Source organism: Medicago truncatula, chromosome 6, assembly GCF_003473485.1.
Source record: "Medicago truncatula cultivar Jemalong A17 chromosome 6, MtrunA17r5.0-ANR, whole genome shotgun sequence".
NCBI classification, from domain to species: domain Eukaryota; kingdom Viridiplantae; phylum Streptophyta; class Magnoliopsida; order Fabales; family Fabaceae; genus Medicago; species Medicago truncatula.
The window spans coordinates 14,548,979-14,562,142 of NC_053047.1; the positions used below are offsets into that span (position 1 = coordinate 14,548,979).

The window sequence follows — 13,164 nt, forward strand, 5'->3', positions numbered from 1 at the left end:
TTCTCTCTCTACCTCTCTCAAAATATCTTATGTAGTGAAAAATGAAATGATATTTCTCTAAGATAAGTCTTATATAGGCTATTCCTCTAATAGGCTTAACCTAATACCTTAGTGGACTTAACCCACTCTAACACAATTGTAAAATGTTTCTACTAACTCAACGGTAAAATACTAATAACGGTCACTTAACGGTAAAATACTAATTACTACACTAGTAACTTAGTAAAATAATGGTTCTTACTAATATTAAAAATAATCCCCACTAACAATTACTAATTTACCTTTCTGACACGAAAACCCATAAAAGACACTCAACGATGAATAATCACACACAAGCATATAAAAACACTTATTAAACAATTAAAAATAAATCTAACGAAAAATTGGACTGTTACACAAATAATCACCAACGCAAATTAACTCACGTTGGATCAGCATGAGTTAAGCCACATTGGATTAAGTGACGTTGAACGCGAGTTGTCTCGCATAGAAGTTATTTCTAAAAGTTTGTGGTGGAAATGAGTAAAAGTGTGGGAAAAGAGCAATTTTCAATTAGGTTTGGCCCACAATCATCTTAGAATTCTGCTCATTACCCAAATGATTTTGCTCATTCCCAAAGTAAATGACCAAAATACCCCTACGCATGTTAACATGCGCTAGTGTATTTTTTACCTATGTTTAGTCGCGCTACGTGACTTAACATGCGCTAGTGTATTTTTTAACTTAAGCTAAGTCACGTAGCGTGACTTAAGTTGCGCTAGTGTAGTCTGAGCGTGAGTTAACTCGCGCTAGTTGGCCGGTGCAGAACTGAAGAACAAACGTTTTTTGGTCTGCGGTCAGTTTTTCAACATTCAATCCACACGTTTTTAACACTATTTTACACGTTTCTTGACCACATTAATGGTGTTTACAACCTATACTACCACTCCCACCTATAAATACCCCTCCATACTTCCCTAATTCCTCACACCATATCACTTTCTCCCCCTCCTCACTCTCTCCCTCTATTTCTCTTCTTTCTTTCTTTCTTTTTCAATATTCTCTTTGGGGGAAAAAGTGATCATTCTTCATCGGGATAAAATAATGAGAAGCCGACATGGGGAAGTGATCGACCCTTAGGATAAGTTTAAATTTGCTTTTTTTTACTCCATAAACTTTTTACCGTGGGTAAAAAGATTCATGTTGGGGTATAAAAAAAACCATATTTAAATTTAGCCTAAGGGTTGGTGATGTATTTTCCCCAAGAAGGCTGCTCACTATTTTACCCCAAGAAGATTGATTACTTTTTACCCCAAAAGGGAGAAAATAAGTAGAATAAATTAGTGAATTGGAATAAATTATTGTATCAATTATTGTATTGTATGAATTCAATTAATAAAATGAGATATTGTTATATGCTTCAATTTTGTTCATTCCTTTTTATTTTATATTTGCTTTTATTTTCTAATTTTGTATTTAATGAATAAATATTAATTTAGTTCATTTACTTTTATCTATATTTGTATTTATTTAATGAATAATATCGAATCAATATTTATTTTAAGTGCATAAATAATTTAGAATAAAGTAAATAAATTAATTTATAATAAAATAAATAACGTTTGTTCTTCAGTTCTGCACCGGCCAACTGGTGCGAGTTAACTCACGCTCAGAATACACTAGTGCAACGTGACTTAACTTAGGTTAAAAAATACACTAGCGCAACTTAACTCACGCTCAGAATACACTAGTGCAACTTAAGTCACACTACGTGACTTAACTTAGGTTAAAAAATACACTAACGCAACTTAAGTCACGCTACACATGTTAACATGCGCAGGGACATTTTGGACATTTATTTTAGGAATGAGCGATTCGGTTTGGGTAATGATCAGAATTCATCATCTTAAGTTTGTGGACTAATAGAGGGCCGGGTCAACCCACATTGGGAGTAGTGTTTTAAAATTAAACATAAAATATAAACGAAGCTCAACAGTTTCTATAGTCTCTCAGCATTTTCTTCACACAATCCTTCAACAATGAGGTTTGCTTTTTCAACACATTCGTTTTATTTTTCTTCTTCTTTTCACTTTTTATTTTCTACTGTTTCACTCTTCCGAAAATGTTGGAACAGAAAAGAAAATTTGAACTTCACTCACATAGTTTTGTTTCGTTCATAATTATGTTACCTTATTGTTATTGTCGTTGTTTTACTTTGATAAATTTCTTTGTTCTTTGTTGTTGTTGTTGTTGTTGTGTATCTTTGTTTCTTATTTTTTCCTTTTTTTATTTTATTTTATAGAACTCAAATTAGGGTTTTAGCAATTTGGGGTAGGATAATGGGTTTTCTTTGGAGCAATGATTTCATGTTGATTGTTATATTTAATTATTAATCTTAATATGGTTTGTCTTTACATAGCTATGATTCCAAAACGTAGGGTTAGGCGTGTCTTAGTGTCAGACACGTGTTGGTGTCCGACACCCGACACCAACACATGTAATCACACTGTATTATGTGATTTTCTCAAATTATGATCGGTGTCAGTGTCTGTGTCGTGTCTGGTGTCCATACCTGTATATGTGCTTCATAGGATGGTGGTGTAGGGTTGGGGTTTGACTCCTGTAGCCTCTAGGTGTTGAGCCAATCTGTAAAGGAATTCGCTCTGGCTTCAATTGGATCCCGCTAGAGGACAGTAGGATTGGTCTCCCAAATTAGAAGGTCCTTGGCGGTATGCCGAGTTTGAGTTAGGGCTGTACTTTGTTGTTTTTTGCTTAGTGAGAAATTGAGTCGATGTTCGTGATTTTGTTCATTTTTTTGTATTAATATCTGGATGAGTCATAGTGTGTGTTTTGTGGTATGCAATTCGTCCATGATATACATGACAAGTTTAGATGTTTTTTTCTTTTCTTTTCTTTTCGGTTTTACATGCTTCCTCCACCAGAGGTAATCATATCCTAGGCGTGGTAGACACTAAATGTTTGTAACTCTCTAGCTGGGATTCGAACATTAGTTCACAACATTGTGGGATTCTAGACCCTTCTGCTAAACCCAACCCTTGTTGGTATGACACGTTTAGATTTGATCTCAGAAGTGTGTTTCTTGTTTTCTATTTTATTCTTAAACATACCTCCAGTCTTTTCACATAGAGGCTATAGTGGTACTTCAGTGCTGTAGCATATCTGAATTTGAATGAATCACTATTGTTTTGCAATACGTTATTTAGCAAAAAGCATTTTCGAATAGCGGTAATAATGCTCTCGCATATTGGAATTCGAACGACTTACCACTTATATCATATGTAAACACTGGTTGTAATGTAAGTGATGGGAGACTTTTGAGAGAGATTAAATAATCATATCATTATGGACATTTATCTTGGACAAGTTGATTTCGTGCCAACAGGTCAAAGAAGTAAACTAATTGTTACGGTATTATAATGGTTGAAGCCAATTAATCGTTTCAGGAAGTAAATTTTTTCTTTCATATATAACTGTTTCAATGATATGATTATAAGCTTTGTTTTCATGAACTATTGGTTCAAATTTATGTCTATAAGCCTTTGAAGAGTGATAGCTGTTTCTATAATAATTTGAGTAGTTTATGAGTTATGAAAGTAGACCCTGTTTCAAATAATGGTATTATGACGCTTTAATGCAACATAGCAGAACATGAACTAATTGGCAATCACTATTTAGCACAAAGGGTTGTCGAATATCGGTGATAGTTCGCGTTGTCGAATAGCGGTGATAGTGTCATGCATTTATCTTTTTTTTTTCTTTTGTCATTGTGGTGGTATTATATGAAGTGAACGATTTTCAATACTTCGATCTTTAAATTCCTTTGAATTTTATAATACAGCCGCCATCCAACAGTCAAATGGGCCCAGAGGTCTGAGGAACTATCCATAACAGTTGAGTTGCCTGATGCTCAGGATGTGAAACTCAAAGTTGAGCCAGAGGGAAAATTTTACTTCTCGGCAACTGCTGGTGCAGAGAAGATTCCGTATGAAGTCAATGTTGATCTGTTTGACAGCATTGATGTAAATGTAAGGGCTCACAACTAGTTGGATAATTTCTTTTTGATTGGAAAATGTTAGTATATTAGTTGTTATCTGTGAAACACTGGCACATGCACCAAGCACGACGCGTCAACACCAGTAATTTTTTGTGAAAATGGAATTATGGAATGTGTCGTTAGTGTTGGACACTTGCACATGTCAGACACCGGACACGACTTCAAACCAGTTGATGGTGGTTATTTGATCATATCTTTTCCAACATGTCTTGTAATCGGTGTGTTAATATGTCTTCTCAGGATATAATAACCAGTGCTAGTTCGAGACAGATCTGCTACTTGGTGAAAAAGGCCGAGAACAAATGGTGGGACAGATTATTGAAGCAGGGAGGGAAAATTCCTTCCTTTCTGAAAATTGATTGGGACAAGTGGGTTGATGAGGATGAATATTATGAGCAAGAGGCCAAACGTTAGTGATTTCAAAAGTATCTGAATTTTAGCTTTCGTTTTCCATTGATTTGTCTAACTTGCAGTATTGTTTTTCAGCTGCATCTGATAAGGACTTAGGCGACATTGACTTTTCTGTAAGCAGCGTTGCTTGATTAATAGTTTAATACATGTATATTTTCTGTTACCTCCTGACACAAAGTTCATTTTCTTTGCAGAAGTTGAACATGGGAGGGGGTGACGGCTTGGAACTTGATGCTGCAGGCGATGACGATGGTAAGCACATCCGATTTACTTCCAACTTTTTTATTGCTTAAATTTTCTGAGTTTACTTTGCCATGACTGTATTTGACTTTTGAATCCTTGATATGTTCTTTTTTCTAACAGATGATGAAAGTGACTCGGAAGAGGAGGATACCGATGAAGCATCTTCTGGCATTGAGGTAGATCCAAAAGACACCGTCAGCGGCGACAGAACCGTTGCACCTGACACCAAAGCATAAAAATTTGAGATAGTTTTGACTGTGTAAGGACAAGTTTTTTGAAAGCCAACGTACCAAAAACCTTCTCGGGGTTAACTAGTTATTCGGTCCTGACAAGTTCAGTTTTTGTGGCTGGAATTTTTTTACCTTATTGACATATATGAAATGGTTCTGAGAATGTTATTTATTTGTTTATGTTGGAGTCTACAATGCATCGATGAAGATTGTTCTTGTGTGTATGCTTACATTCAAGATTATCCGAGTTTAACGGTTATTCTTAATTTGTTTGTGTTCTTAGTTACTCCTGAGATGAAATGCAGTGGACAATGGCTTGAAATTGATACATGAAGTTACCACAAGTAATATTTTTATGTCAAATCAGATAAATCCCAAAATCTTTACTCTGTGTCTCTTCATCTCTCATATTATCTTTTATTCAAGTATTGATTTGTACTGATGATCTAACAGAAACAGGGAACCCAGGTTTAAAAATCTCAAATACTTTTCAAAGTTGAAGAAAGACTGATTTAAATTATTCCTTGTTCTACAAATAAGAAATTGTATGGTATTTTTTTTATGGGTCATGTTAACCTGTGCCCCCGGGACACTAGTTAAGAAAGTACAAAATAGAAACTTTTACTTGAAAACAATAAAATTTTGACTTTTAAAAAGTTGAACATAACACTTTTTAACAATTTTCAATGCAAACTTTCTAGTTAATATTACCTTTTTTTATTTGTTAGTTTATTATAAAAAAAAAACCACAAATTTAAGATGCTTTAATTTTTAAAATTGTTTTTCTTTCTATTATTTTATCATTTTCTTAGGCAAGCCGTGTCCCTGTGGGCTTAGTCGTAAGGACATTGGATAATATATGCAGGGATTGAGGTAATATGTGTAAAATATTAAAAATGAGGATTATACTTTTCTTAATCTTTCAGAACGATAACATAAAAAACATTCTTTGGTTTTGATGATTATTTCTCCTCCAATGAAAATTTTGATAAAAGAACCTTTGGGGAATTATTTCAATACTTCTTTTTACATAAATCATTTGAATATTTAAACAAATTTGCACAGTTTAATTCGATGACTTGTATTGGAAAAAAGATATTCTCAATTTTGTTTCATGAATTCTTGATTTTATTTATTGTCCAAATCACTGATTAATCTTCAAATTTTTCCTTTTCTTTCTAAAATTGGTAGTTTAATCACTATGCACACCATCATCTTGTTATATAAAGCCTATTTAACCGTCTTTTAAAAATAGTAAAATTAGTTTACACTAACAGTGCATATAATTTTTTCTCTTTAAAATAACTTGAACATGGCTGTAAGATATATTCCATATTAATACAAAGTGGCCTACCAAAAGATTACATAAATGTAAATGATACGTAACATTCACTTGGTCAAAGCATGTAAAGGTGTAGCATTTTAGACGTGAAAAACTTGTTCAACATTCATATAGATAATTTCCTACCACACATTACAATACAAAACTCCTAAAAGCTTGCAACCACCTTTCAAACACTCTTCATTCTCTCTTTGTTTCACTACCAAACAAAAGAGAGAGAAAAACAAAATTATAACTGTTAGTAACTGCAATAACTTCCATGTTAAAACTAACATCAAAATGATACATGGATAGTTTCTATCCAAACACATTGGTCACTGCATGCATGATCTTGTTAACTTGATGATATCTTTGAAGATATAGTTAGAGGTAATTTCAAAGTTTGATTTGAAAATTTTGTTGCATATTGGTTATTTTGAAATTTTCATTGTTTTTTCATTTACTAATCCCTCTAAGTAATTTATTAAGTTTTTGAAATTGTAGAGATTAAGCATTTTCGTCTATAACATTAATTGAATTTCACAATATAATAAAAGTTGGTAATTCTCTCTAGCGTTAGTTTCCTTGAGATAATTTCAAGAATCAAATTGACTGACTTATGAATTGGTTCGAGTGGTAAGGGACTTTGATTGTTTGAGTAAGTGGTCACGACTCTCCTTAGAGAGAAAATTGGGTTGGAACGGAGATCCCATCTTTCATGCTCCACAAGTTCCTGGCGGAGATTCGTCACTGGTAAACGATGGTGAAAACATCGTACTTAAAACAAGATAATCAGAAAGGAATAACGTTATTAAGCAATTTTCAGTTTATGAATAATTTTGAAATTTGGTAAATTTAGAGACTAATTTATTTGACTTCATCAATTCATTTGGATCATATCTGTTTCGAATGAGGCACAATTATCAAGCTTAAGTTCTTAATTTAATCCTTGTGTAAGAAGGTCCATTTTTTTCAGTTTGAATTCTTTGTCAGATTTTAGTTGATTGCTATCTCAATTTATGTTACCAAAAGCATTGATTTTTTTGGCCTTCGACCTTTGTTTTAAAAAATAAATTTATGATTTTGTTATAACTTATAATTTTTTTTTTCGTATTTTGGTCATTTTGTTTCAATTCATTTGTGTACATGCAAATTTATGACTATGTTTGGTATGATCCTTGTAGGACAGAAGAAAATCGGGTCACATTCAATTGAAAATGTGATCAAAAGATTGAATCAGAAAGCTGATTAGAGATAGAGGTTTTCTAAGACATGCCATTGAATGAGTATATTATGGATTGTGTGAGTTTACATTAAACGTTTTGAGAAAATCGCAATGGATTTCAATGATGGCTATGTATCGAAAGAGCATCTCGAGCTTCATCGATCTGCATCAGAAAGTGTTGATCCAGTAACTGTTTCTCCTTTGCAACTTTCTTCTCCCAAGTCTCCAAGGTCCCCAAAGGCGCAAATCAACGGAAGCAATTCAAGTCCAAAAAATAATAGGCAATCACATTCTTCAAACGATGGACGTCCAAAGAAAGGTGGAGTGTTATTTTTTTTACCATTTGTCTTTTCACTTTTCAATACTTGATAAATTCTTCCTCTACGTAGCTACCACAAAATATATGTGATAAACATAGACGTAGTTTTACATTGCGGTTTACAATTGAGGCCACAGTATAAGTATTTTCGGTGTCTCTACATTGATATCGTAACCTTATTTGTGGCCACATTAGCCTCATTTCCCGTATTTGTTGCAATATCAATGTTTGCAACATAATTGCAACCGCAGCCAGCCAACTAGCATTTCAAGGTGCTACTTTTCCTCAGCGGGATAATTCGATATCTTAACTTTCTAAACACTTGGAAACTTGTAAACATTTTAATATGATGCATGTATATAAATTATACAAGGGTCTCACACATGATATGTCATGACTTAGACCAGCGTCTCAATATTTTGATTCACTGATATTTTACGATTGGATTAAATTATATGATAAAGTATTTGTATTTGTTGTTATCAGTATCTTACTATAGATTTGAGTCGTATCTTGATTCGATACAAAACTGAACCCACTCGATATGAATCCCTAGTGTGAATCTATTTTGGAAATGAATCTCGTCTTGAATCCTGTTTCATTACGATAAATGCTCATTCACCACCTAAACTTGGTGTAACCAGCAAACTTTTTTGTCAAATTTGTATAGTCAGCCTCTTCATTTTAGTCACCTGATTTATGACTTGAATCTTGAATTATTTTGATGGTTGAATCTTGAAATAGGTCTTCCGATATGCGATTTAAATATAACCATGGTTGAATCTTGTGAATCTCATTTTACAGGTGGTTCTGGTGGTAAAGGCACCTGGGGTGGATTGCTTGAGACAGATGACATGAACTTACTTGACCCCAATGATCCGAACTATGACAGCACCGAGGTATCGAGTTATTATTTCATCATTATCATATTGTAGAAACTTGCATTATATGGATCAAATCAGTACTGTCAAATATCGGCTATAGAAGCGCTACAGCACTACCATTGGATAGCAGAATTTGAATATACAACACTTTGCGCGATCCACGATTGACAGCACTGGATCAAATCTTTGGTCACTTATTTTGTTAAAACTGTAATTTTTGTTATAATATACCAACAACTATGCAACTATTTATATTGTTTTGTAGGAATTCGATGATTCAAATGATAAGAAAACGAACGCTGCATTGGAAGAGTACAAGAAAAAAGCTACAATAATAGTGGAAGAATACTTTGCCACAGACGACGTTGTCGCAACAATGAGTGAAGTTAGAGAAATTGGTAAACCAGAATACAGCTACTATTTTGTCAAAAAGCTTGTCTCAATGTCAATGGACAGACACGACAAAGAAAAAGAAATGGCTGCAATTCTCTTATCTGCACTTTATGCTGACATAATTCATCCTTCACAAGTTTACAAAGGATTCACCAAATTAGTCGAATCGGCTGATGATTTGATTGTAGATATACCGGACACGGTTGATATTCTAGCACTTTTCATAGCTCGAGCTGTGGTTGACGACATTCTTCCGCCGGCGTTTTTGAAGAAACAGATAGCAAACTTACCAAATGATTCTAAAGGAGCTGAGGTCTTAAAGAAAGCTGAGAAAAGCTATTTAACAGCACCTTTACACGCTGAAATCATCGAGCGGCGTTGGGGAGGTAGTAAGAATACAACAGTTGATGATGTGAAGGCAAGGATAAATAATTTCTTGAAAGAATATGTTGTAAGTGGCGACAAGACAGAAGCTTTTAGATGCATCAAAGACTTGAATGTTCCATTCTTCCATCATGAAATAGTGAAAAGAGCTCTTATAATGGCGATGGAAAAGCGACAAGCGGAAACGCCGTTATTAGACTTATTGAAAGAAGCTGCTGAAAAAGGTTTCATTAACACAAGCCAAATGTCAAAAGGGTTCACAAGGTTGATTGAAACCGTCGATGATTTATCGCTCGATATACCGAATGCACGCGGAATACTTCAACAACTAATGTCGAAAGCAGCTTCCGATGGTTGGTTATGTGTTTCATCACTAAAACCACTCTCAATTGAGCCTGAAAAGAACACAATACAAGAAAATGTTGCTAAAAGTTTCAAGATGAAAACTCAATCCATCATTCAAGAGTACTTTTTATCAGGTGATATATTTGAAGTGATTAGTTGTTTAGAACAAGAGAACAACAAAAACTGTGGTGAACTAAATGCAATCTTCGTCAAAAAGCTAATAACATTAGCAATGGATAGAAAGAATAGAGAGAAAGAAATGGCTTCGGTGTTACTTTCATCGCTTTGTTTTCCACCTGACGATGTTGTCAATGGTTTTGTGATGCTAATTGAATCAGCAGATGATACTGCTTTAGACAATCCTGTAGTTGTTGAAGATCTTGCTATGTTTCTAGCAAGATCGGTTGTTGACGAAGTTTTAGCACCGCAACAGCTTGAAGATATCGGAACACAATGTATAAGTCAAGATTCCATTGGAAGCAAAGTGCTACAAATGGCTAAGTCATTGCTAAAAGCAAGACTTGCTGGTGAGAGAATCTTGAGGTGTTGGGGTGGGGGTGGGGGTGGAAGTAGCAAACCAGGATGGGAAATTGAAGATGTGAAAGATATGATAGGGAAATTGTTGGAGGAATATGAATCTGGTGGTGATATAAAAGAGGCTTGTAGATGCATGAAAGAGTTAGGTATGCCATTTTTTCATCATGAGGTTGTGAAGAAAAGTTTGGTGAAAATTATTGAAAAGAAGAATGAGAGATTGTGGGGTTTACTTAAAGAGTGTTTTGAATCTGGATTAATTACTATGTATCAAATGGTTAAAGGCTTTGGAAGAGTTGAAGAAGCTCTTGATGATTTGGCTTTGGATGTTCCTGATGCTAAGAATCAGTTTGCATATTATGTTGAAAAAGCAAAGAATGAAGGATGGTTAGATAGTTCATTTTGTTTCAAGAATGCTACAGAGAATGGCACATGCTAAGTTTTTATAGGTACGAAGTACACGTCACGAAACCTGTTGGGCATACACGGTGGATTCTCCCTTTTCATCGGGTTTTTTTTTTAGATGCAAGAGTCGCAAATCGGACTTCAGACCACTTGTTTAAGGTGTTCAAGTGTCTTACCACTCAGAAGAACCACATGTTAAGATTAGTTTTTTGTTATCTTTGTTTTTAAATTTACACTTATGAAGGCATAAATTTGCATGCTCCATTGATTCATAATTACTTTAACTAGCCTTCTAGCAAACTTTAAATTTATTTACACAATATTTTTGTTTCATTTTTTGTTTGTTTGGCCCTTTATCATGGAGCTTGCAAGAGTTGAAGTTGCTTCTTACTTCCCATACTCCACAACAGTTTTAGGTTACAAATTTTACGGTTGTGTTTGGATAAATAGCTTATTAGCTGATTATAGCACAAACCCTTGTGTTTATTTTTTCCTAATATAACACAAACACTTATCATGATAATCCTTATGTATAAGCTTACATAAGATATTTTTATAGCATAAAGTTAATTGTTATTGTATGCTATAAGTTATTTTCCTAAGCTGTTTTGATAAGTTATCTCAAACAGCCTCACAAACTTATGGTAATAAATGAATTCAAATAAGTCAATCTAAAGCATGGTGAAAAATTTGAGAACAAATGTGGTCTTATCTATCAATGGTGATGGGATGTGGTTGAGAAAATCTAAAATTCTTATAGTTGGACCACAATTGCAGTAGCTAAATTATAAGCAACACCGTTGACCTGTGTCCGAATGAACTTCACGTCAAAGTTCACTAAATCAGTGAGTAGTAAGTGTCTACAATCCTTTATTACGGCCATATAGTCTGAAACACCGTCACTGTTGTAATTTATACTGTCAACCACCGTTTTTGAATCTGTTCACTAGATTGAGATATTTTACCAATATCTACATCCAGTAAGGGTGTAATCCATTATGTTTTTTATGATACAAACTGTCCCTCGTTATCCCGAATGCATACTCCAATGTCTACCTCGTTAAGTGAATGTAAGAAAGATGCATCTACATTACATTTGTAGGGCCTGGACTCGGTTTGGTCCACTGATCAATCTCGCCTTGCACTGACCTATTTAGTACTCTGCTGCGCATCTCTTGTGTGTTCCGCCAACTTTTTAAAACATTCCAACTCGATCACTTATGTCCTGAACAATTTCAATAACATTGTTCCACGCCTTATTATCTGTATGCTTCCAAATGCTCCACAATGTTACCCCAAACATCTATTTTTATTGAGTGTCATATCGGTCGAATACTACACCATAAACCAATGCACTGTCATCAACCAAAATTCTAAGAACAAGTGATTTCAATCTTCGCCAACTTCATCACAAACTGCACAAACAGAAGAGCAGTCTACCCGTCGAGTTTGCAGTCTTAATCGAGTAAGAAGACAATTCTTGAAGGAAAATATAGACAATTCTTGTTGCACTACAGCGCCATCATTGTTGATAATATCTCTATATGCACCACGAAATGAATAATCAACGTTTTTTTCAAAGCTCCAAGTAGTTATACCAACCTGAACTAATAGATGTGCGTGCGAAGAATCTGTTGAGCTGTTTCAGAATCAAACACGTAGTTGATTATTCATGATTCAACTGCTTAGTAGTTGGTTTGAATAGATGCTTAACTTTAAGATCATCCCACATAATATGCAAATATATTAACGGCGTGAGACACACTTTATCCCGCAGCCAAGGTTGGTTCCACATCGGAATAGTTTTGCCCGTACCAATACTCCACTTCATTCCTCGATTTACAACGTCCCTAACACTCTTGAGGCCCTTCCACGCATATCTCAGGTTATGCGTAATAGAAGCACCAAAATAATCACGTCCAGGCTGGTCTTCAATTTCCATGCTTGGTTTCCAACCATGACCATGACCATATGAAAAGCTTTGAGACTCTTGAAACCAAAAAAAATCACTCTTTCCCTTGCTTTTTTTGAATGAAAAATATTAGTGTGTTGATTGTTATGTTAGTTTTTTTCTCTTTATAACTTAAATCTTGAATATTCAACCTTTTAACCTTAAACTCAAACAAGTTAAACTACCAAACCCCTAGTTTAGTTTCGTTTTACCCCAATATGTTTTTCAGCTTATGAATTCTTAATGAGGTGGTTGATTTTGTATATTTTTTTTTGTTTTGTTTTAGCATAGTCCTCCAAGTTTGTTTCTGTTAATAATAATAAAAATAACCATAACAACGACTAATAACGGAAAACATGTAGTGACTTTATTCGCTAACATCGAAAATCCTACAATTGTCAATGGTTTATTTTATATGTCTCAACTAAATAAGATGAATTATAGATAATGAAGCAATTACACCAA

At 34.3% G+C, this 13,164-nt stretch overlaps 2 protein-coding genes across 3 annotated transcripts; both read left to right on the plus strand.

Annotated features, from left to right (window-relative positions):
* Positions 1–1,891: 1,891 nt before the first annotated feature.
* LOC11408847 (co-chaperone protein p23-1) lies at positions 1,892–5,266 on the plus strand. Its single transcript, XM_003618978.4, has 6 exons — positions 1,892–2,023; positions 3,839–4,025; positions 4,295–4,463; positions 4,541–4,578; positions 4,660–4,717; positions 4,829–5,266. Exons 1-6 carry the CDS (start codon positions 2,019–2,021, stop codon positions 4,942–4,944), a joined length of 573 nt encoding a protein of 190 aa, XP_003619026.1. The 5' UTR covers positions 1,892–2,018; the 3' UTR covers positions 4,945–5,266.
* A 1,186-nt stretch (positions 5,267–6,452) lies between these two features.
* LOC11420093 (MA3 DOMAIN-CONTAINING TRANSLATION REGULATORY FACTOR 2) lies at positions 6,453–11,023 on the plus strand. Of its 2 annotated transcripts, none has more exons than XM_024785383.2 (4): positions 6,453–6,649; positions 7,444–7,803; positions 8,608–8,702; positions 8,953–11,023. In XM_024785383.2, exons 2-4 carry the CDS (start codon positions 7,596–7,598, stop codon positions 10,780–10,782), a joined length of 2,133 nt encoding a protein of 710 aa, XP_024641151.2. In that variant the 5' UTR covers positions 6,453–6,649; positions 7,444–7,595; the 3' UTR covers positions 10,783–11,023. The 2 variants fall into 2 exon arrangements, with proteins under 2 accessions (XP_024641151.2, XP_039690971.1); XM_039835037.1 differs by having other exon boundaries at positions 7,449–7,803.
* The last annotated feature ends 2,141 nt before the right edge of the window (positions 11,024–13,164 follow it).